Consider the following 25,283-nt stretch of genomic DNA (forward strand, 5'->3'; position numbering starts at 1 on the left):
CAAAAAACAACATAAAACAGGTCAGGACCGTTACAGAACCCCCCCCTCAAGGTGCGAACGCCGGGCGCACCAGCACAAAGTCCAGGGGAGGGTCTGGGTGGGCAGTTGACCACGGTGGTGGCTCCGGCTCTGGACGCTGTCCCCACACCACCATAGTCACTCCCCGCTTCTGTCTTCCCCTCCCAATGACCACCCTAAAACTAACATCCCCTAAATGAATGGCCAGCACCGGGACAAGGGGCAGCACCGGGACAAGGGGCAGCACCGGGACAAGGGGCAGCACCGGGACAAGGGGCAGCACCGGGACAAGGGGCAGCACCGGGACAAGGGGCAGCACCGGGACAAGGGGCAGCACCGGGACAAGGGGCAGCACCGGGATAAGGGGCAGCACCGGGATAAAGAGCAGCACCGGGACAAGGGGCAACACCGGGACAAGGGGCAGGTCCCGGCTGAGGGACTCTGGCAGATCCCGGCTGAGGGACTCTGGCAGATCCCGGCTGAGGGACTCTGGCAGATCCCGGCTGAGGGACTCTGGCAGATCCCGGCTGAGGGACTCTGGCAGATCCCGGCTGAGGGACTCTGGCAGATCCCGGCTGAGGGACTCTGGCAGATCCCGGCTGGACGGCTCTGGCAGGTCCCGGCTGGACGGCTCTGGCAGGTCCTGGCTGGACGGCTCTGGCAGGTCCTGGCTGGACGGCTCTGGCAGGTCCTGGCTGGACGGCTCTGGCAGGTCCTGGCTGGACGGCTCTGGCAGGCCCTGGCTGGACGGCTCTGGCAGGCCCTGGCTGGACGGCTCTGGCAGGCCCTGGCTGGACGGCTCTGGCAGGTCCTGAATGGACGGCTCTGGCAGGTCATAGCAGGACGGCTCTGGCTGGTCATGGCAGGACGGCTCTGGCTGGTCATGGCAGGACGGCTCTGGCTGGTCATGGCAGGACGGCTCTGGCTGGTCATGGCAGGACGGCTCTGGCTGGTCATGGCAGGACGGCTCTGGCTGGTCATGGCAGGACGTCTCTGGCTGGTCATGGCAGGACGGCTCTGGCTGGTCATGGCAGGACGGCTCTGGCTGGTCATGGCAGGACGGCTCTGGCTGGTCATGGCAGGACGGCTCTGGCTGGTCATGGCAGGACGGCTCTGTAGGGAGGAGAAGGAGAGACAGCCTGGTGCGTGGTCTAGGCACTGGCTGCGCTGGAGAGGAGGAAACAGCAGGAGAGAGAACCCGGAGAGACAGCCTGGTACGGGGGGCTGCCACCGGAGGACTGGTACATGGAGGTGGCACCGGGTCTACCGGACCGTGAAGGAGGACACGTGCTCTTGAGCACCGAGCCTCCCCAACCCTACCAGGTTGAATGGTCCCCGTAGCCCTGCCAGTGCGGCGAGGTGGAATAGCCCGCACTGGGCTATGCAGGCGAACCGGGGACACCACCTGTAAGGCTGGTGCCATGTACGCCGCCCTGAGGAGACGTACTGGAGGCCAGATACGTTGGGCCGGCTTCATGACATCCGGCTCGATGCCCAACTTAGCCCTCCCAGTGCGGCAAGGTGGAATAGCCCGCACTGGGCTAAGCACGCGTACTGGGGACACTGTGCGCTTTACCGCATAACACGGTGTCTTACCAGTACGACGCCTTCTACCTCCACGGTAAGCACGGGGAGTTGGCTCGGGTATCCTACCCGGCTTTGCCACACTCCTCGTGTGCCCCCCCCCAAGAAATTTTTGGGTCTGACTCACGGGCTCCCAACCGCGTCGCCGCGCTGCCTCCTCATGCCAGCGCCTCTCAGCCTTCGCTGCTTCCAACTCCTCCTTGGGACGGCGATATTCCCCTGGCTGAGTCCAAGGTCCTCTACCATCCAGGATCTCCTCCCAAGTCCAGGAGTCCTTGTTGCTCTGTTGAGCATTCCCTTGCCGCTTGGTCTTAGCGTGGTGGGTGATTCTGTAAGGGCTGTCTCTCTCCTCATCCTCGGACGAGGAGAGGAGAGAAGGATCATCAGACCAAAATGCAGCATTCGGGAAATAAGCCATCTTTTTATTATTAACGACGGCAACACGAAACAAAACACTTTCAAATTTACAAAACAAGAAAACGACGTTGACGAAACCTGAACATAAACTTACATAACTAAACGTAAACTCACGGACAGGAAACAGACGACATCAAAATAAACGAACAGCCAAACAGTCCCGTATGGTACATACATTCGACGACACAGGAGACAATCACCCACAAACAAACAGTGAGAACACCCTACCTAAATATGACTCTTAATTAGAGGAGAACGCAAAACACCTGCCTCTAATTAAGAGCCATACCAGGCAACCAAAACCAACATAGAAACAGATAACATAGACTGCCCACCCAAAACACATGCCCTGACCTAAACACATACAAAAAACAACATAAAACAGGTCAGGACCGTTACAACTTTGTGGAGTTTCTTTGTATTTTGGAGGATATCCATTTTGTGCTTCTTGGCTTTATGTTTGGACATTGTGGATTTAGATTCTTTGATGGAAGATTTTGTTCTTTAATTAAACCACCATCTCTAGTACTGCTGTGTCTGCCTCATCTTCTGGGTTCTGACGATTATTAGTGACTGTTTCTCGCACCGGGTCCTGACAGTATATAAACCTTTTCTACTGTATTATTGACTGCATGTTTGTTTATTCCATGTGTAACTCTGTTGTTGTTTGTGTCGCACTGCTTTGCTTCATCTTGGCCAGGTCGCAGTTGTAAATGAGAACTTGTTCTCAACTAGCCTACCTGATTAAACAAAGGTAAAAATTTACAAAATCCGAAGCTAGAAAAAGGCATCTGCCATTCAACCGTATTAGGGTAAGTTTTGGAGTGACAGTGGAATTAACCAATCTCATTTTGACTTAATGGGTTCGACCATTTTTACAAAAACATATGGAAACTTCTGCCTTGAAGGCCAACAGGTCATTGTGCAATAGCGAGCATTCGTTTTCCCACGGTCTAGCTAGCAAGCTTTTGTTGTTGGCTAGTTTGCAGCAGGTGTTATCAAAGATGATGTCGTTGCTAATTTGTTAGCTTCTCCTTTTTCAAGAATAACTTTCAAAAAGAAGGTACGTTTCAAATGATCGTCATCTGGTGAATGGAACTGTGTTTTTTTTACTGCAGCGCAGTTTGCACTTGTGTGTGAAACATTGTTGCATTTAAAGTGGAACTGACAGCATTTTAGCAACATGAAATCGTATTAAAAAATTATCATATACACCCACAGGATGAATATGACACCTTAAAAAAAAAATCTGACAAGCGACCACTTAGATATATTTATTTTCACGTTTTCATAAATTCTAAGAATGTTTGGGAAATACGTATACTAAGGCATTTGTGAAAACTCTATAGCAATATACAGTAGAGTGGTAAAGCGGCCATGCGTTTGGCCAATTAATAGACACTGCAAGAAATAAAACTGAATAAAAACATCTGTCTTGTCCAGGACCGGAGTCTACACAAACCGGTGCACCATAGCTACAGTAGGCCTTTATACAAACAAGCCATTTGCCACAGGGCCAGCCATCATTCACTTTGAACTGGACTGTGTTTACAGGCAGTTGCAACAGCGTGACTTTAGATCATTAGAAAACAGTTGCCAAAAGCCCCAAAATACACCTAAATGGATTTCTGCAGATATGTAAACACCACGGGGGTCCAATTGCATTGGGAAATGTACAGTCCTATTGATAAAACCATGAAAATGTAGGCTCTCTCCCCCTCAGTTATGCACATCAACAACTAATGCTAGCCAGTGCAAGATAAGCTAAAATCTAACAAAGGAAACATTAGATAAACCTTCTCAAACTTTTTCAGCTTGTTGGCCGTCAACATTGCACTGATAAACAATGGGGAATTGTAGCCTCCTCTTCCTTCTGCAGCTTTATTGCCAATGCATGCGTGTCCCAACCAAGCACCCAAGCAAACTGGCTAAAGTTGGCTAACTAGCTATTTCCAGACAAATGAGAGAACACCTCATTGTGACCATTTTACTCGCCGTAGCAGAGCTGGTTAGGCTGTTTACATGTTATCTAGAGCGTTCTTGACTAACTATTATTTTTTGTGCCTACGATTACTGACACCGGTCATATTCAGCAGGTGTTGCGTGTTTGTAAATTCATCAGTTGTTCTGCACTCTGGCACACTCAGACAAGAGTGCTCTGAAATCAGAGTAGATAGCCAGAGTGAATTTGTGAAACGCAAGAGATATGCCAACTGTATAACAGTCATTCAAGTTCTTGCTAGTTTACCATAGTACATCTGTTATCTGTAGCTTTGTATAGCCACCGAAAAACGATATGAGGGGGAAAAGTCAGTCACTCACCAACTTCTCCAATGACATAACATGACATCCTCCTAGCAGCTAGCTATGTATCTAGCTAATGTTAGGCCCCGTGTTTTTAGCTTGCTACATACAGTGCATTTGGAAAATATTCAGACCCCTTGATTATGGACATTTTGTTACGTTACAGCCATATTATAAAATGAATTTTAAAAATACATTTTCTACACACAATACCCCATAATGACAAAGCGAAAACACAAAATAAAAAACAGATACCTTATTTCCATAAGTATTCAGACCCTTTGCTATGAGACTCAAAATTGAGCTCAGGTGCATCCTGTTTTCATTGATCATCCTTGAGATGTTTCTAGAACTTGTTCGAAGTCCACCTGTGGTAAATTCAATTGATTGGACATTATTTGGAAAGGTCCCACGGTTGACTGTGCATGTCAGAGCAGAAACCAAGCCATGAGGTCAAAGGAATTGTCCATAGAGCTCCGAGACAGGATTGTGTTGAGGCACATATCTAGGGAAGGGTGCCAAAAAATGGCTGCAGCATTGAAGGTCCCCAAGAACACAGTGGCCTCCGTCATTCTTAAATGGAAAAAGTTTGGAACCCCCAAGACTCTCTTCCTAGATCTGGCTGCCCGGCCAAACTGAGCAATTGGGGGAGAAGGGCCTTGGTCTAGGAGTTGATCAAGAATCCGAAGGTCACTCTGACGGAGCTCCCGAGTTCCTATGTGGAGATGGGAGAACCTTCCAGAAGGACAACCATCTCTGCAGTACTCCACCAATCAGGCCTTTATGGTAGAGTGGCCAGACGGAAGACACTCCTCAGTAAAAAGGCACATGACAGCCCGCTTGGAGTTTGCCAAAATGCATCTGAAGGACTCTCAGGCCATGAGAAACAAGATTCTCTGGTCTGATGAAACCAAGATTGAACTCTTTGGCCTGAATGCCAAGTGTCACGTCTGGATAAAAACCTGGCACCATCCCTACGGTGAAGGATGGTTGTGGCAGCATCATGCTGTGGGGATGTTTTTCAGCGGCAGGGATTGGGAGACTAGTCAGGATAGAGGGAAAGATAAACGGAGCAAAGTACATAGAGATCCTTGATGAAAGCCTGCTCCATAGCGCTCAGGATCTCAGACTGTGGTGAAGGTTCACCCTCCAACAGGGCAACAACCCTAAGCACACAGCCAAGACAACGCAGGAGTGGCTTTTGGACAAGTCTCTGAATGTCATTGGGTGGCCCAGCCAGAGTCCGGACTTGAACCCGATCAAACAACTCTGGAGAGACCTGAACATAGCTGTGCAGTGAAGCTCCCCATCCAAGCCGGACAGAGCTAGAGAGGATCTGCAGAGAAGAATGGGACAAACTTCCCAAATAAAGGTGTGCCAAGCTTGTAGTGTCACACCTAAGAAGACTTGACGTGGTAATCGCTACCAAAGGTGTTTCAACAAATTACTGAGTAAAGGGTCTGAGTATGTGACGTTTCAATGTTAAATTTAGTTTGATAGTTTGATTGTTTTGAAATTCCCAGCCTTAGTTACATTCCTTTGTTTTTGTCAAGAATATTGAGTCATTGAAACTGAAGCAGTGCATCCAGAATGGAGGCAGCAAACAATGTAACAGGCCAGTTGTGATTTACAACCTGATAGCAACATTTTTTGGACTACCAAGAAATGTATTGGTGAATATATGAATTATGCATTGAACTGCATCCATCTATTCTGCCAACTGCCTTAATGTACGTCATGAAACGTTGAGTCAAATATAACCTATTTTTAAAACTAAAGTTGGTTATGTAGCATAAACTGGGAATTTGATATTCTTTACTGATATTATGATTGTCTGTTTGTTTCATATCTGCAAAGTAGTTTAAGCGCTGTCAGTTCCACTTGAAACTATAGGTTTAGTGGTTACTTTGGGGGCTAAATGTGAAATGTGTTTTGCAATGGGAAGTAATAGCTCTACATTTCGATTGGGAAAGGCTTACTGGTTGTGTTTTTGTATTCTTATGATTGGGACCTACTGGCTGATTATGTCAGAGTTTATGGACTGCTTATCCTTTAACATCATACTGTGTGTGACCGCTGTCTTTCCATCGGCCCTGTGTAGTGCTGTAGGGGTGCCTGGATTAGTGGGTATACTCACATTTTGCCAAAAACAGCCTGCCCAGCAAAGGAAAGGCACCCTGTGTGAAAATTCCTATGTTTTCCTATGTTTTTTTTAATGAGTTTTCTTATAGATATTCAGATTATCACTCTCAAAATCCCTTAAACCACATCAATCTGATTGGGTGGGTCCGTCCATCTCTACGCCCCTGAAGCAAACAGTGCACGATGACAATTGCACATCACAAGTAGTCTACTAACCAACACTTCGGACTAAACTTTTTCAATACCTGCTTTGCATACCCATTGTTGCCTTAGTTAGAATTTACTGGTAGATATCATAAGTTGAAACGTCATTTCAACCCTACCAGCTACCGATGCCATTCTTCTGTGAGCTGCTCCATGCCAAAACCAGGTGTGAGCTGCAGACTCTTGCTGCCTGCAGATGATATTCCTCTGAAACTAGGCTGTGTGCAGTGCCCATGTGAATATATTTCACTGTGCTTTGCAATTGTGTAGGCTACTTTGTGCATCATTTCTCTATTGTACTGTAATTGATAAGTTGTGTACCTCCACAACACTACTTTGATACGCATCAGTAGGGATTACGAAGTGTGTATAAGCAATGCCCGCTGCTTGGGGTCATTGTCCATTTGGAAGACCCATTTGAGACCAAGCTTTAACTTCCTGACTGATGTCTTGAGATGTTGCTTCAATATATCCACATCATTTTCCTCCCTCATGATGCCATCTATTTTGTGAAGTGCACCAGTGCCTCCTGCAGCAAAGCACCCCCACAACATGATGCTGTCACCCCCGTCCTTCACGGTTGGGATGGTGTTCTTCGGCTTGCAAGCTTCCCCTTTTTTCCTCCAAACATAACAATAGTCATTATGGCCAAACAATTCTAATTTAGTTTCATCAGACCAGAGGACATATCTACAAAAAGTACGATCTTTGTCTGGCTTTTGTATGGCGGTTTTGGAGCAGTGGATTCTTCCTTGCTGAGCGGCCTTTCAGGTTATGTCGATATAGGACTTGTTTTACTCTGGATATAGGTACTTTTGTACCTGTTTCCTCCAGCATCTTCACAAGGTTCTTTGCTGTTGTTCTGGGATTGATTTGCACTTTTCGTACCAAAGTATGTTCATCTCTAGGAGACAGAACGCGTCTCCTTCCTGAGCGGTATGACGGCTGCGAGGTCCCATGGTGTTTATACTTGCGTACTATTGTTTGTACAGATGAACGTGGTACCTTCGGGCATTTGGAAATTGCTCCCAAGGATGAACCAGACTTGTGGAGGTCTACAATTTTTTTCTGAGGTCTTGGCTGATTTCTTTTGATTTTCCCATGATGTCAAGCAAAGAGGCACTGAGTTTGAAGGTAGGCCTTGAAATACATCCACAGGTACACCTCCAATTGACTTAAATGATGTCAATTAGCCTATCAGAAGCTTCTAAAGCCATGACATAATTTTCTGGAATTTCCCAAGCTGTTTAAAGGCAGTCAACTTAGTGTATGTAAACTTCTGACCCACTGGAATTGTGAAATAATCTGTCTACAAACAATTGTTGGAAAAATGACTTGTGTCTGTGTCACACCCTGGCATTAGTATTCTTTGTTTTCTTTATTATTTTAGTTAGGTCAGGGTGTGACATGGGGAATGTATGTGTTTTTTGTAGTGTCTAGGGTGGTTGTAAGGTTTAGGGGGTTTATTAGAGTAGTTGGGTTTATGTTTAGTATAGAAGTCTAGCTGTGTCTATGGTTGCCTGAATGGTTCTCAATCAGAGACAGATGTCATTAATTGTCTCTGATTGGGAGCCATATTTAAGGCAGCCATAGGCACCAGGTTTTTGTGGGTAATTGTCTGTGTCTATGTTGCATGTTTGCACTTAGTCTTTTGATAGCTTCACGTTCGTCTGTTTGTTGTTTTGTTTCGTTGTCTTTCTTCCAATTAAAGAGAAGATGTATTTTCCACACGCTGCGCCTTGGTCCTCTCTCTTCCATTGACGATCGTGACAGAATTACCCACCAAAATCGGACCAAGCGGCGTGTCAAGCGGCAACAGGACCCACCTACACAGGATTTCTGGACATGGGAGGACGAATTGGATGGTAAGGGACCTTGGGCTCCACCAGGAGAATATCGCCGCCCCAAAGCTGAGCTGGAGGCAGCGAAAGCAGAGAGGCGGCGATATGAGGAGGCAGCACGGAAGCAAGGCTGGAAGCCCGTGAGTACAACCCAACATTTTCTTGGGGGGTGGCTAAGAGGTAGTGGGCCGAGGGCAGGTAGGAGACCTGCGCCCACTTCCCAGGCTAACCATGGAGAGCGAGAGTACGGGCAGACACCGTGTTACGCAGTAGAGCGCATGGTGTCTCCTGTATGCGTGCATAGCCCGGTTCGGTACATTCCAGCTCCACGTATCAGCCGGGCTAGATTGAGCGTTGAGCCGGATGTCATGAAGCCGGCCCAACGCATCTGGCCACCAGTGCGTCTCCTCGGGCCGGCTTACATGGCACCAGCCTTACGCATGGTGTCCCCGGTTCGCCTACATAGGCCGGTGCGGGTTATTCCACCTCCCCGCACTGGTCGGGCGACGGGGAGCATACAACCAGGTAAGGTTGGGCAGGCTCAGTGCTCAAGGGAGCCAGTACGCCTGCCCGGTCCGGTATTTCCGGCGCCACCTCCCCGCCCCAGCCCATTACCACCAGTGCCTACACCACGCACCAAGCCTCCTGTGTGTCCCCAGAGTCCTGTGCGTCCTGTTGCTGCTCCCCGCACTAGCCTAAAGGTGCGTGTCCTTAGCCCGGTACCTCCAGTTCCGGCGCCACGCACCAGGCCTACAGTGCGTCTCAGCCGGCCAGAGTCTGCCGTCTACCCAGTGGCGCCTGAACTGCCCGTCTGCCCAGCGGCGCCTGAACTGCCCGTCTGCCCAACGGCGCCTGAACTGCCCGTCTGCCCAACGCTGTCTGAACTGTCCATCTGCCAAGCGCCGCATGAACTGCCCGTCTGGACTGAGCCTTCAAAGCCGCCCGTCTGCCATGAGCCTGCAAAGCCGCCCGTCTGCCATGAGCCTTCAGAGCCTTCCGCCAGACAGGAGCCGCTAGAGCCTTCTTCCAGACAGGAGCCGCTAGAGCCTTCCACCAGACAGGAGCCGCTAGAGCCTTCCGCCAGACAGGAGCAGCCAGAGCCTTCCGTCAGACAGGAGCAGCCAGAGCCTTCCGCCAGACAGGATCAGCCAGAGCCTTCCGCCAGACAGGATCAGCCAGAGCCTTCCGCCAGACAGGATCAGCCAGAGCCTTCCGCCAGACAGGATCAGCCAGAGCCTTCCGCCAGACAGGATCAGCCACAGCCTTCCGCCAGACAGGATCAGCCAGAGCCTTCCGCCAGACAGGATCAGCCAGAGCCTTCCGCCAGACAGGATCAGCCAGAGCCTTCCGCCAGACCGGATCAGCCAGAGCCGTCCATCAGCCATGACCAGCCAGAGCCGTCAGTCAGCCATGACCAGCCAGAGCCGTCCGTCAGCCATGACCAGCCAGAGCCGTTAGCCAGCCATGACCAGCCAGAGCCGTCAGCCAGCCATGACCAGCCAGAGCCGTCAGCCAGCCATGACCAGCCAGAGCCGTCAGCCAGCCATGACCAGCCAGAGCCGTCAGCCAGCCATGACCAGCCAGAGCCGTCAGCCAGCCATGACCAGCCAGAGCCGTCCCTCAGTCCGGAGCTGCCGTCCCTCAGTCCGGAGCTGCCGTCCCTCAGTCCGGAGCTGCCGTCCCTCAGTCCGGAGCTGCCGTCCCTCAGTCCGGAGCTGCCGTCCCTCAGTCCGGAGCTGCCGTCCCTCAGTCCGGAGCTGCCGCCCCTCAGTCCGGAGCTGCCCCTCATTCCGGTGTTGCCCCTCAGTCCGGTACTGCCCCCTAATCCAGTGGGGTTAATTTGGAGGGTGGCCATTTGGAGGAGGCTACCAAAGCGGGTATGAACAATGGTGGAGTGGGGGCCACGTCCCGCACCCGAGCCGCCGCCATGATGGGGCCCACCCCGGACCCTCCCCTTTCTATGTCAGTTTGTGCGGTCGGAGTCCGCACCTTTGGGGGGGGGGTACTGTCACACCCTGGCCTTAGTATTCTTTGTTTTCTTTATTATTTTAGTTAGGTCAGGGTGTGACATGGGGAATGTATGTGTTTTTTGTAGTGTCTCGGGTGGTTGTAAGGTTTAGGGGGTTTATTAGAGTAGTTGGGTTTATGTTTAGTATAGAAGTCTAGCTGTGTCTATGGTTGCCTGAATGGTTCTCAATCAGAGACAGATGTCATTAATTGTCTCTGATTGGGAGCCATATTTAAGGCAGCCATAGGCACTAGGTTTTTGTGGGTAATTGTCTGTGTCTATGTTGCATGTTTGCACTTAGTCTTTTGATAGCTTCACGTTCGTCTGTTTGTTGTTTTGTTTTGTTTCGTTGTCTTTCTTCCAATTAAAGAGAAGATGTATTTTCCACACGCTGCGCCTTGGTCCTCTCTCTCTCCCATTGACGATCGTGACAGTCTGCACAAAGTAGATATCTTAACTGACTTGCCAAAACTATAGTTTGTTAACAAGAAATGTGTGGAGTGGTTTAAAAATGAGTTTTAATGACTCCAACCTAAGTGTATGTAAACTTCCGACTTCAACTGTATATTTAATTGCGCAACAAATGTATTTAGGGTGTCCGACTCATATACTGTATCTCAATGCAAATTCAGGGGCACTTCTGAAATATTTTGGAGCACCCTCTGGCACTGGACAGAATGATGAGCCATCTACCTCCTCAGTCATACAGGCCTCTTCAGAAATTATCTCGGCGCCTCAGGATGAGGAGCCATCCACCTCCTCAGTCACACAGGTGTCTTCACAAATGTTGTCTGAGCCTGAGGATGAGGATGAAGAACCATTTGCTTCTCCCCAGCAGGATTCTTCAGGTGTATTTGTGCGCACGTGTGTGTGTGTGTGTGGGTACACGCACATGTGTCTGTGTGCATCCCCTGCATAACATAAACAAAATAAATAATAATATTTTTTTACTCAGCTGGTCTCGGGAAGAAATTACAAGTCCTCACTGTCCGAGGCCGAGTACAAATGTATCCAGCACAGGCACTTTCTTTGCTGAACCTTCCTTGCGTCACACCAGACCTCGGACAAAGCCTGCATTCTCGTCTCCTCCTCTACTCTTTCCTGTTGGTGTGTGTTGACCTTTCACAAACATTTCATAGAAAGCTATGCATTCCCGGCATGTTAAAGTGCCATCATCTGCAGTGTTTATTTGCGGAAGGTCCCACGAGACTTCCCGTAGGTGTAGTTCGGATGAGTTTGGGAAGTAAATGAGTGAAATGTGTGTCCTGCATCCGAACATACAGGAACAAGGGGGAAATAGATAGCTACAGCTAACTAGCTAGTGTGGTATTCATCTCACCTTTCACATATTGCGGTGGCGTGGCAACAGGATTTCCCCTAAACCGCAATGCGGGTGAAACCAGCAGTCAGTACTTCTCCCTCCATGCTAGCTAGCACCCATGCTTGGTGGTACTGGCTCCTCAGACTGGCTCAGCCAGACATTGGCTTCGCGGAAGATCCACTTATCTTCGTCTCCGAAGGACTTTGCCAGAACAGTCCCAACTTTATCGCTGTTTAGATACTGGTAGGCTTCTGAGCTTTTTAAGATTTTCCATAGCCTGACCATCAACAGCAAGAGAGTCAATAATATATGCGTATATTTTGGATCACTTTATGGACGGCCACAGACGGTTTCATATCAGTATCCCAGCCAGTGATGAGTCCTTCTGGGTGGGGTACTGTTTGTCCGTCTCCTCTCATAAATTGACTTTGGGAATATTTCCACTTTATACTTTGGGGATCCATCCCAGTCTTAACTTGTATTAGTAGTGTTATTAAAGTTGTTGATTCCTTTAACAAAATTAATGCCGAAATATGCTATTGACAGGGTTTCTAGTGGCGCGCATATGAATTATGATAATGCACGACCGCGGGGGAAGTTGGATCCATACTTTCCGCCTTTCTCTTCCGTGTTTTAAAAACCTTCGAACATGAGGTGGATAACTGCCAATCTCATCTCCCCATTCCACCTCCGTGTTCTGTTCCCTCTCAATCCCTTTCATGTCTGTCGAGTGGCTGCATCGCTCTCCCGCTTCCAATGTCACCTTCACCCCATTCATGGCTTCATTAGCACGGCATCACCATAGTAACTGGTACATGAACGAGAAGAGAGGACAGCACCGATAGAGAGGGAGGGAGAGTCATTTGGCGGAGAGCGAAAAGGAGGGAGAGATGGAGTAGAGACGCAGGGGGAGGGATAAGATAAGAAGAGAGGGAGAGGGAGAGATAAGCGGAGGAAAGAGAAAGGGAGGTAGAGATTGGGCAGAGAGGTAGGGTACAGACACAGGTTAAGGAGAGAGGGGGAGATAGGTGGGAGGTCAGAGAGGGGAGGGGGAGTATGTTTGTGTACATTATTTCTGCAAGTTGGATTTGAGTGGAGCTCATCCAGGGTTAGCGATTAAGCTAAACCTAGCTAAACCTCTGTGTCACTGTGTAGAGATAGCTTGCTAGTTGCTAGCTGGGTGTTGTTCATGAAGCAGCCTCACCCAGTACAGAACATCAGTCCAGCCCTCCATGGTGATACACTGGAAAACAGTGAGCATGGCAAACAGGAAGTTGTCAAAGTTGGTGATGCCACCATTGGGGCCGTGCCATCCTTCCCTACACACAGTCCCATTCATCCTGCACTGGCGCCCATGGCCTGACACCGCACACGGAACAGGCTCCTCCTCTGCCAGAATACCTTCAGTGCATATAGAGAAAGGGAGAGAAAGATAAAAGCAGGATGTAAGGCCGGAAAATACCTTAGTAAACAATGATGCATGGCATCAGATGCATGATATCAGAGTGTGTTTGTCATATGAGAATATCAAATACGTCCTGTGGTGTAAAAAGGCACTGGGAAGCACAGAAAAGTGTGGCTTTATGCAGTTTTGCTTACATACTCTCGTTTACGGATACATATTCTATAGGTATAGTGTACATGTATACAGTGTTAACACATAATTCTCATAGCACACTAGCTCATCACAGGCTCTCTCTCTCACACACACACACACACACACACACACACACACACACACACACACACACACACACACACACACACACACACACACACACACACACACACACACACACACACACACACACACACACACACACACACACACACACACACACCCCCCGCCATCACACGCCACAGTCCCTAACTCTCTGCTGATGTTGCATATACAGTGCCTTGCAAAAGTATTCACCCCCCTTGGCGTTTTTCCTATTTTGTTGCATCACAATCTGTAATTTAAATGGAATTTTATTTGGATTTCATGTAATGGACATACACAAAATAGTCCAAATTGGTGAAGTGAAATGAAAAAAATTACCTGTTTCAAAAAATTAGAATAAAAAAAACAGACAAGTGGTGCGTGCATATGTCTTCACCCCCTTTGCTATGAAGCCCCTAAATAAAATCATTATGCACCCAATTACCTTCAGAAGTCACATTATTAGTTAAATAAAGTCCACCTGTTTGCAATCTAAGTGCCACATGATCTGTGACATGATCTCAGTATATATACACCTGTTCTGAAAGGCCCCAGAGTCTGTAACACCACAAAGCAAGGGGCACCATGAAGACCGAGGAGCTCTCCAAACAGGTCAGGGACAAAGTTGTGGAGAAGTACAGATCAGGGTTGGGTTATAAAAAAATATCTGAAACTTTGAACATCCCACGGAGCACCATTAAATCCATTATTAAAAAATGGAAAGAATATGGCACCACAACAAACCTGCCAAGAGAGGGCCGCCCACCAAAACTCACAGACCAGGCAAGGAGGGCATTAATCAGAGAGGCAACAAAAAGACCAAAGATAACCCTGAAGGAGCTGTAAAGTATAGGACCACTAAGTCGTACACTCCACAGAGATGGGCTTTATGTTAGAGTCGGCAGAAAAATATAAGCAAACATGTTTGGTGTTCACCAAAAGGCATGTGGGAGACTCCCCAAACATGTGGAAGAAGGTACTCTGGTCAAATGAGACTAAAATTGAGCGTTTTGGCCATCAAGGGAAAACACGCAAACCCAACACCTCTCATCACCCCGAGAACACCATTCCCACAGTGAAGCATGGTGGTGGCAGCATCATGCTGTGGGGATGTTTTTCATCAGCAGGGACTGGGAAACTCGGATTACAGAGAGCAAAGATCTGGGTCTACTCTGCCCTGCATTGCACTGCTGCTTCTCAACCACCACAAGGATGTAACCAAACAAGCCAACAAAGAGAGAGAGAGCGCAATACGTACACACTTACGTCATGACGCCCATAAGCTCCCCGCTATAAGACCACCTTATTGTAGATGAGTAACACAGGAGAAATGGAACAACGTCATCTAGCTTCCATGTTTCATACAGATCCCTCTGATTGACTGTAAGCGACATTTATTGTATATTCATTGATATTCAGGGGTAAGTACTAGAATAAGGGTCATGATTGTCAGCAGAGATCGTTGAAATATGGAAACAGAGCTGATTCCAACCTGTGAGCGACTGGAATCTTAGGGTCTGTACAGACAGATAATTCACATTCTTCAAAAACGGATCGAGACTGTTTTTTTAATGGGGGTCATACATGCACGTACTACAGAGACGCACAGCAGGGGGGTGGTCGGTAACCTAAGCCTGTCTTTTTTATGAAGAACTGACATGCATCTAAAGCTGGGAAAAGTTTAACTTCAAGTAACGGACCGAGACAGGCCGGTTACGGGATGCAGGCCCTTACCGGTGCCCACCAGGTAGCAGGTGGCGTGCATCTTGCCGATGAAGAGTTCGAGGCCGATGATGGCGTAGATGATGATGACGAAGAGGACGAGCAGAGCGATGTGGAGCAGAGGAACCATGGCTTTAATGATGGAGTTCAACACTACCTGCAAACCTAGAGACATGGAGAGAGAAGGGTCAGACACACCCACACAAGATGGAAGCTGGGACAGTGTAAAGCTATGAGGACATCCATTTAATATATCCATTGAGTATATTATGAGGAACTCATTCAGTATTTGTATACGTTATGTCCAGATAGATTTCAGCCTGTATTGGCCGCTATATGGGTATCAATAAAACTTAAGATTGAGCTTGAACTAGAATCAGAAACCCAGATCAATTACTACATAATGATGCATCTCTAGAGTCTAAATGTATTAAATGTTCTGGTGCCATGGCGACTCACTGGGTACTCCTGAGACAAGGCGGAGGGGGCGGAGCACCCGGAACGCTCGGAGGGCCTTGACGTCGAAGCCTCCCGGTTTACCCCCCTGGCCCCCGGCATCCCCCTCTTTGGTTATCACCTCCAGAACTACACTGAACAACCTGCAGAGAGAGGGAGGAAAGGGGGAGGAGGAGAGAGAGATCACAGAGATCACACACAGAGATGTGTGTGTGTGTGTGTGTGTGTGTGTGTGTGTGTGTGTGTGTGTGTGTGTGTGTGTGTGTGTGTGTGTGTGTGTGTGTGTGTGTGTGTGTGTGTGTGTGTGTGTGTGTGTGTGTGTGTGTGAGAGAGAATTACTCTATGACTCTGTCTTGGGAGAGCCATTGATTTAAACAGTGGTGGTACTCACCCTACTATGACAATGACAAAATCCAGCATGTTCCATCCGTTTCTTACGTAGGAGTTCTGGTGCATGACTAAACCATACGCTATGATCTTCAGAAAGGTCTCTATAGTAAAAATGATTAGGAAGGCATATTCTACTGTTTCCTGTGGGGAGGGAGGGAAAGAGAGGGGGGAGGAGAGAGAGAGAGAGAGAGAGAGAGAGAGAGAGAGAGAGAGAGAGAGAGGGCCATTAAACATCAAGGATGTGAATAATAAATACAACAACAAACACTCTTCAAGAAGAAGAAGTCTGATTGGTTCATTGTGCAGTAAGCAGGCAGTAATGGTTGAGCCAACAGGGTTAAACTGTGCCGGGGAGATCATCATTCACCAACACCTGGCCCAGAGCAGGGACTTGATCAATGATGAGGATTCAGTGACAGTGGTGGAGGATAGAATATGCCAGAAACAACAGACAGAGATGTGGGGAAAAGAAAGAAAGTGACAAAACAGGTTGCTAATCCAGTTCGACAGATAAAAAGGTCTGTGAAAACAACATTCAATTAATTCATTGGATGATTGATGATCATAATCTCTATTTTTTTCCCCATCATGCCTGGTGGTGCAGAGCCACACAGACAGACGATTAGAAGGTGACAGGACGTGAGCTCTGGATTAGTGCGGCGGGAAGGAATAGCCTGAACAAAGTAGCCTGACTTGTGTAATCCTGGGGAGAGCCTCTGAATTACTCAATTCCTCTACTTGGTCTTCGTGTTGTTCACACCTGAGAAAAGTTGTTTTTGGGTCGACACATTGGCATTCTCTTTTTAAAAACCAACCTGCTGTGGTCTGGGACAGCATTCGATCTCACTTCTAAACAAGCCTGTGGCCAGAATACACCTCTGTATACAAAGAACTGTGGGCACAAAACACACGTATTTCAGATCCAAAAGACAGCACAATGCACCCAGATCCCTACGATGCTGTGACGTGTCAACACTGTCAGCACAGCCTGCAAGCGAAGCGACACTTTTCCCCACCAACAACCCACATCTCAGTGAATTAATCGAAGGAGCACGAAGTCAACATTCGAAAACTGTCATCTCCCGTTCGTTGCGTAATGCAAATGTTACCAGGGTAACAGCATGAGTTTGACTTTTAACACCGATCAGAGCCTATCCCTATATCTGGCAGAGATTCCCACATCATTCGAGGCCTCTGCTTTGTGATTCAGCAGCAAGCTTTAAAGAGCCATTATCCTGTCTAGGATGAGGGTGCCGCTAGCGGCACTCCCCCCCCACCCCCACTGAAAAACCAGTGCCGCGAAATTCAAAAAAAAAAAAAAATTTAAATATTGAACTTTCACACATTAAAGTCCAATACAGCTAATGAAAGACACAGATCTTGTGAATCCAGCCAACATGTCCGATTTTTAAAATGTTTTACAGGGAAGACACAATATGTAAAGATGTACATCTATTACCTAAAAACACATTAGCATAATCCACCATCTTTTATTTGTCCACCAACACCAGTAGCTATCACCAATTCGGCTAAACTAAGATATTTATAGCCCCTAACCAAGAAAAAAACTCATCAGATGACAGTCTGATAACATATTTATGGTATGGGATAGGTTTTGTTAGAAAAAAGTGCATATTTCAGGTAGATGGCATAGGTTACAATTGCACCCACCGTCACAAATGGACTAGAAAAACTACATAGAGCAACGTGTTTACCTACTTACTAATCATCAAACATCATATTACACAATCCATATAGAGTTTGATCGAAAATGTTTATATTTAGCCACCAAAATCATGGTTAGACAATGTGAAATGTAGCCCAGCTGGTGAGAAAATGTCCGTGCGCCATATTAGACAGTGATCTACTCTTATACATAAATACTCATAAACGTGACTAAAAAATATAGGGTGGACAGGGATTGATAGACAATTTAATTCTTAATACAATCGCGGAATTACATTTTTTAAATTATCCTTACTTTTCAATACAGTTTGCGCCAAGCGAAGCTACGTCAAAAAACATGGCGTCCTAAGCCACTAACATTTTTCGACAGAAACACGATTTATCATAATAGAAATGTCCTACTTTGAGCTGTTCTTCCATCAGTATCTTGGGCAAAGGATCCTTTCTTGGGTCTAATCGTCTTTTGGTGGAAAGCTGTCCTCTTGCCATGTGGAAATGCCAACTGCGTTCGGGATGAACTGGAAGCGTGCCCAGCAATTCACAGCGTTTCAGAAATAAATGTCCCAAAATCGCACTAAACGGATATAAATTGCTATAAAACGCTTTAAATTAACTACCTTATGATGTTTTTAACTCCCATAACGAGTAGAAACATGACCAGAGTAATATTACTCCCTCCACTAATGCTTGGAACAAGTGCGGGTCGATGTCCTCCAGGCGCATTACGCAGCAAGAAAAGAGTTCCTAGCTACAGGGTTTTTTAATTTGTAGTGCCTGTGAACGCGCAATCGACCCCATTCAAATCGTCATCACGTAAAGGCATCCAGGGGAAGACGTAAGCAGTGTCCGTATACTCATAGCAATAACTGCGGCCTTTTAAAACTGACTCCAGATCAGGGGCCAAAATTTCTGAAATCTGACTCCATGTCAGGGAAATTGCTGTAGAATGACTTCTGTTCCACTTAGAGACAAAATTTCAACTCCTATAGAAACTATAGACTGTTTTCTATCCAATAATAATAATAATATGCATATTGTACGATCAAGAATTTTGTGGGAAGCCGTTTCAAAAATTACACGATTAGCATAAATAGTGACAACAGCGCCCCCATCCTCAACAGGTTTTAAGCCAGCCAGTCAAACTCAGCCTCTGTTTCTGGCCTCCGTGTTTTGAATCAGTACAGTACAGGACGTAATGCAGCCAGACAGACAGCAGACATTTTCACACGGATTAGCTAATGTAGAGTAATACAGAGATAGAACAGCTTGACCTGTTAGGATGCTAACGGGACAACAACGTAGGGACTGTCTAACGAATGGATAGGAAAAGCTGCTTTATAAAGAAACAAGCAAGCTTTTGATTTGTGAATGTTTGTTTTTTGGTCACGGCTGACAAGTCTTCAACCCTACCTCTTCAAAGAGTACCTAAAATGAGAAGCCTAAGTAGTGCTTATGAATAAACATCAGCCGCCACACATCCAGTACATAAGAATACAACAGACACAGTCTCCAGTAGTCTGATGATGGCCCAGCATCTCCAAGTGACGACGCTAGCTGCCTCACACTGATAAGAGCCGTGAACGCACACATTTGAACTGCTTGAATGTGTGTCCCCTTCCTCACTCATCTCCCCTTTGTTTGCTTTGGTCTAAAATGGCCCCTTTTTCTGTTCTGTCTACAGCTGACAAAGCAGACCTGCCCACTCCCTCTTTACAGTAATAATCACGTCTGAATGGAAGCACTTAGCCAAGCTCTGACGCTGTGGCAGCCACGGAGGCCATGTCCACCCCGCTGCTGCCTTTGTGACCTTAAGTCACTGTGTGTGTGTTTGCGCGTGTGTGCGCGAGTGCGCAGAAGCTAGGCCTGAAGAGGAGCGATTGCAGCCAAGTGACAATAGAGACAGAATGCGTGTATTCAGTGGAGGGAGGAGAGAAGCAGCAGCTCTCTATTAGACAGCCATTGTGAACAGCCAGCCGACAGATGGAACATCAGCTAATAGAACGTCAGGGAGGGAGTGGAACAGCTAAGAATATGGAACATCCGTTATTAGTGACGAATGGAACAGCTGAAGATGGGAACACAAACACAACAGCCAGAACTGGACCTGTAGCTGATAGAGCTGCATCAAACAGAACAGATCCAGTGTGAGAACAGATCGAGTGTGAGAACAGTTCCAGTGTGAGAACAGATCCAGTGTGAGAACAGATCCAGTGTGAGAACAGATCCAGTGTGAGAACAGATCCAGTGTGAGAGAGCCAGAGCCAAGTAATGATGAGGGGGTAACAAGAGGTTGAACTCTTCATCCATTGGTAGTGGATGAGCTGTTTCCCCTATACAATGTAAAGCACTTTGAACACTTGGAAAAGTGCTAGTTATGTGTGTGTGTATATACTGTAAATCCCATCATCAATGGGTAGAGTGGAACAATATCCTAAAATATGTCAGAAACATGACCCTAGCAGCCACTGTGACTGACCAAATCACGGGATGAGAGAGACATGAACCAAACCACTGCCAAAGGAATACTTCAATGACTTTTGACTTAAGGACTGGTAGACCATAAGCGTTAAATCCCCACGTTTGGGTCCAACCCCAAACTGAAGTCGTCGATCCAGTCCACTAATCAAAGTCTCTGTAATGCTTTTGAATAATCTGAGACTGGCCCTCATCAGTCTTAATACTCAGTAGGCTACGTCCTACTCAGCAAAGAATAGGTATTATGGGTTCTCATAGGGAACAATTTACACTGAGTGTACAAAACATTAAGAACACCTGCTCTTCCCATGACATAGACTGACCAGGTGAATCCAGGTGAAAGCTATGAACCCTTATTGAGGTCACCTGTTAAATCCACTTCAATCAGTATAGATGAAGGGGAGGAGACGGGTTAAAGAAGGATTTCTAAGCCTTGAGACAATTAAGACATGGATTGTGTGTGTGTGCCATTCAGAAGCTGACAACATATTTAAGTGCCTTTGAACAGGGTATCGTAGTAGGTGCCAGGAACATTGGTTTTGTAACAAGAACTGCAACACTTCTGGGTTTTTCACACTCAACAGTTTCCTGTGTGTATCAAGACTGTTCCACCACCCAAAGGACATCCAGCCAACTTGACACAACTGTGGGAAGCATTGGAGTCAACATGGGCCAGCAAGACCTTGCGTAGTCTATGCCCCGACGAATTGAGGCTGTTCTGAGGGCAAAAAAAGTGTTTTGTACACTCAGTGTATATGCATTAAAGAATGTTTCATTTTGTCTCAATGTGAACATCATTTTATTTAGTACCTACTGTACAGTACAAATAATGTTTTTTTTTTTAGTTAGGTTAAATAGTGCCTGTAGTCTTTATCTGACAGGTGGAGTCCTGAACCCATGGGACATGAAGAAGGAACACAGAGCCGACTCTCTCAGTGAACTCTCTCTGAACCCAAACTGCTCTGCTGCATCCAAATAAACCAATCTAAATTAAACGGAGGACTCAAATAAAACATCCAGTCCTTGTCATACAACATCTGAATGATTGATGCTGGAAACAATTTATTTTCTAAAAGAATCCTGCACAACAAACTAATGAAAAGGGACTGTTAATATACTTTCAATGGAGGAGAACAGAGCCATTGGATAAGTGTGTGTGTCTCTCTACACAATTCCACCAGTGTCCTTTATCTCTGGAGTATTGTTGGCTATCAGTGCAGGATGTTTGTCTTTTGATATGGAAGGAGAGGGAGCTCTCCTATCATACAGTCCATAGCCCAGTGACCAGAACAGCAGAATGCCGCTTTCCATCAATACATGGCTTCCATACGTGTCATTTCTCAAGGACAAGTGAGAGACTGAGGGAGAGTGAGAAAGTATATGCGTAAGTGTGAGTATGAGACATAGGAAGAGTGAAGACAGACCGATAGTGAGGGAAAAAAGAGTGAATGTGAGATGGAGGAGAGAGAGAGACTGGAGGAAGAAGAGCAGCAGTGTGAGACAGTGTGCTCCTCTGTAATCCTGTCTGTCACCCACCCACCCCCAGGCCTGAGCTGCTCAGATCACTCACCATGGTCCAGCCATGTACTCAGAATAACCTACCATCCCACCAAATATATCAATCACTCAACATGGCAAAATGGTGTTGACAGATTTAAACACCCAGACTGATGCCTGTCTGTCTGCAGATGGAAAGAGGTGGAGCCCACTACTGGGTAATCCTGGAAAGGTATTGGGGTTGGGGTCAGTTGAGTTTTCAATTCAATCAATCCATTAAGTGAATTGTTTGAAATTAAAGCTGAATTGACCCCAATCCGGACAGGTAGTCAAAGTATCTTTGTTTCCTGCTCAGTCTGACTCTCTATTTCTCTCTCTCGCTCTCTCTCTCTCCCTTTCTCTGTGTTTCTGTGTGTTTGGGATCGATCATTTTGCAGGGTTGGGTGGACAGCGTCACGCATTACCTGCTAGATGGATCAGCTGGGAGCAGTGGTAGAGTGGTTGGCATACCAGAGAGGGTTTGTGCCATGCCATCTGAGCGTCTGACGCTGATCAGAGTGGACAGACCCAATGCCATTTGGATGAGCACAAACCACAACAACCTCCACCTTGGATCACATGGTACCTCCCAAATTGTCGGTGTCACATGATGACAACGTGACGTTAGTAGCAGAGACAGTAACTATTAGATCAAGTAGCCAATGGGCTTCTGGTGATGATAGCATGTCATTTATGGGTCATTGTGGACATTTGCTTTGAGGATGATGAATGATGAGATAAAGATCAAGTGTGTGTGTGTGTGCAGTGGCGGTTCTAGCTTGTATGGCTTCCTGGGCGAACCCCCCCCCCCCTTCAGGCGCCCCCCAAACAAAACAAAAAAAACACCATTCTGCACTAACTGTAATTTTTATTCAGATATTCGGAACAACACAAATAAATAATCATAACATTTAGACCTATATGAATATAAAAATATATACAAAAATAAGACATATAAATATCAAAAAGAAGTAACAAAGACAAATAGAAACAAACTGTAGTATATAAATACAAATAAAAAAGAGAATTGAATTATTATCCTATTGCTAACAAAAACACACAAATAAAACTAAAATGACACAATTCCTATATCACACAAATACACAAATAGAATAACACACTTATAAAGAAGAGAACCTGATTATTACACTCTTGCACTTCAAACAAGAAACACACAAACGAAATTGCACAACTGCCATCTAAACCCTGACCTTCCTTGCCTTTCTTGACTCAAAGTCATCAATTGCATCATCATAAGAAATCTGCCCAGCAATTGCATGGTTAATACTGATGTCAGCAAGGCCACTAGGGCGTTCCTGTGACATGGTGGATGTCAGGTAGGATTTGATGAGCTTCAGCTTTGAAAAGATCCTCTCTGCTTCACCTACGGTCACTGGAAGAGTAAGACAAATTCTGAGAGCAGTCCACACATTTGGATACATTTCTGAGAGCTCCCTTTCGTGTATAAATATCAGCAGCTCAAGCAGGGTCATGGTCTTCGATGGCAAGTCAGGCAAGTTCTTCAGTTCCTGTGCAAGATCTCTGCCATCCAAGTCTGAGTGTTCTTTATATTGCAGTGTCACACTAAGGGCCTCACATTGTTCTGCCATCCAAGTCGGAGTGTTCTTTATAGTGCAGTGTCACACTAAGGGCCTCACATTGTTCTGCCATCCAAGTCGGAGTGTTCTTTATAGTGCAGTGTCACACTAAGGGCCTCACATTGTTCTGTCAGCTCCTCATTTGAGAGACATTGGAAGGTTGACAGCACTTCAAACTTCTCTCTCACATTTTCCAATGTGGAAAATCTTTCCTGAAGGGCTGAGGTTGCAGCATCAACGACGACATTGAAAAATGTGGACTTTGTGGACCTCAGCCTTTTTTGTTGTAGAACGGCCTCTACATTCATACCCTCGCAAATATCCTTGGCTGACGTTTTGTGTAGTCATAAAGCCTGTTGCCCTGTAGCTGCTGAGACCTCTCTCTGTCTTTCTGAGAAGACTGACTGCAACATACACATGCGTACTGGGAGACTGCATTAGCTTGCTCACATGTTGGATCTGGCTCAAGATGTCATACCACACCACTGTACAGATGCTGAAGCGGTATGATCCCACCTCCTCTGACAAGGACTGGGCCTCAATCTTTTTCACATGGTTTTTCACTTTGGTTTGATCCCTCACCTCAATCAGTGCCTCTCTCACCGCTGCTGCCTGATACATCAGTGGCTCGACACTCTTAACTTTACTCTCCCACCTCGTCTCAGTCCACATCTCTAAAGTGATGTCCACATGTTTTGAAGGTGGATGGCTCCTCATCCTGTCCAGTGCCAGATGGTGCTCAAATATTTCAGAAGTGCCCCTGAATTTACATTGAAATACAGTATATGAGTCTGACACCCTGAATACATTTGTTGGACAATTAAATATAAAGTTGTAGTCGGAAATGTACGTACACTTAGGTTGGAGTCATTAAAACTCGTTTTTCAATCATTCCACAAATTTCTGGTTAACAAACTATAGTTTTGGCAAGTCGGTTGGGACATTTGTGCATGACATCAGTAATTTTTCCAACAATTGTTTGCAGACAGATTATTTCACTTATAATTCACTGTATCACAATTCCATGGCTTTAGAAGCTTCTGATAGGCTAATTGACATCATTTGAGTCAATTGGAGGTGTACCTGTGGATGAATTTCAAGGCCTACCTTCAAACTCAGTGCCTCTTTGCTTGACATCATGGGAAAATCAAAAGAAATCAGCCAAGACTCCAGAATTTTTTTTTGTATAAACACCATGGGACCACGCAGCCGTCATACCGCTCAGGAAGGAGACGCGTTCTGTCTCCTAGAGATGAACGTACTTTGGTGCGAAAAGTGCAAATCAATCCCAGAACAACAGCAAAGGACCTTGTGAAGATGCTGGAGGAAACAGGTACAAAAGTATCTATATCCAAAGTAAAACAAGGCTTATATCGACATAACCTAAAAGGTCGCTCAGCAAGGAAGAAGCCACTGCTCCAAAACTGCCGTACAAAAGCCAGACTACGATTTGCAACTGCACATGGGGACAAAGATCGTACTTTTTGGAGAAATGTCCTCTGGTCTGATGAAACAAAAATAGAACTGTTTGGCCATAACGACCATCGTTGTGTTTGGAGGAAAAAGGGGGAAGAAGTCGAAGAACACCATCCCAACCATGAAGCACGGGGGTGGCAGCATGATGTTGTGGGGGTGCTTTGCTGCAGGAGGGACTGGTGCACTTCACAAAATAGATGGAATCATGAGGCAGGAAAATTATGTGAAAGTATTGAAGCAACATCTTAAGTCATCAGTCAGGAAGTTAAAGCTTGGTCGCAAATGGGTCTTCCAAATGGACAATGACCCCAAGCATACTTCCAAAGTTGTGGCAATATGGCTTAAGGACAACAAAGTCAAGGTATTGGAGTGGCAATCACAAAGCCCTGACCTCAATCCCATA

The 25,283-nt window shown here is 46.5% G+C and overlaps 1 protein-coding gene across 9 annotated transcripts in view; it reads right to left on the reverse strand.

The window, feature by feature from the left end:
- LOC129830323 (voltage-dependent L-type calcium channel subunit alpha-1D-like) overlaps positions 1 to 25,283 on the reverse strand; it is a 91,517-nt gene that overhangs the window by 45,185 nt on the left and 21,049 nt on the right. For all 9 annotated transcript variants that reach the window (XM_055892811.1, XM_055892816.1, XM_055892813.1 and 6 more), the window contains exons 4-7: positions 16,111 to 16,250; positions 15,723 to 15,862; positions 15,276 to 15,428; positions 13,044 to 13,240 (exon numbers count right to left, since the gene is read on the reverse strand). In XM_055892811.1, coding sequence (XP_055748786.1) covers positions 13,044 to 13,240; positions 15,276 to 15,428; positions 15,723 to 15,862; positions 16,111 to 16,250 — 630 coding nt within the window. The remainder of the gene's footprint in view (positions 1 to 13,043; positions 13,241 to 15,275; positions 15,429 to 15,722; positions 15,863 to 16,110; positions 16,251 to 25,283) is intronic.

The sequence above is a fragment of the Salvelinus fontinalis genome, chromosome 31, assembly GCF_029448725.1.
Source record: "Salvelinus fontinalis isolate EN_2023a chromosome 31, ASM2944872v1, whole genome shotgun sequence".
NCBI lineage: Eukaryota > Metazoa > Chordata > Actinopteri > Salmoniformes > Salmonidae > Salvelinus > Salvelinus fontinalis.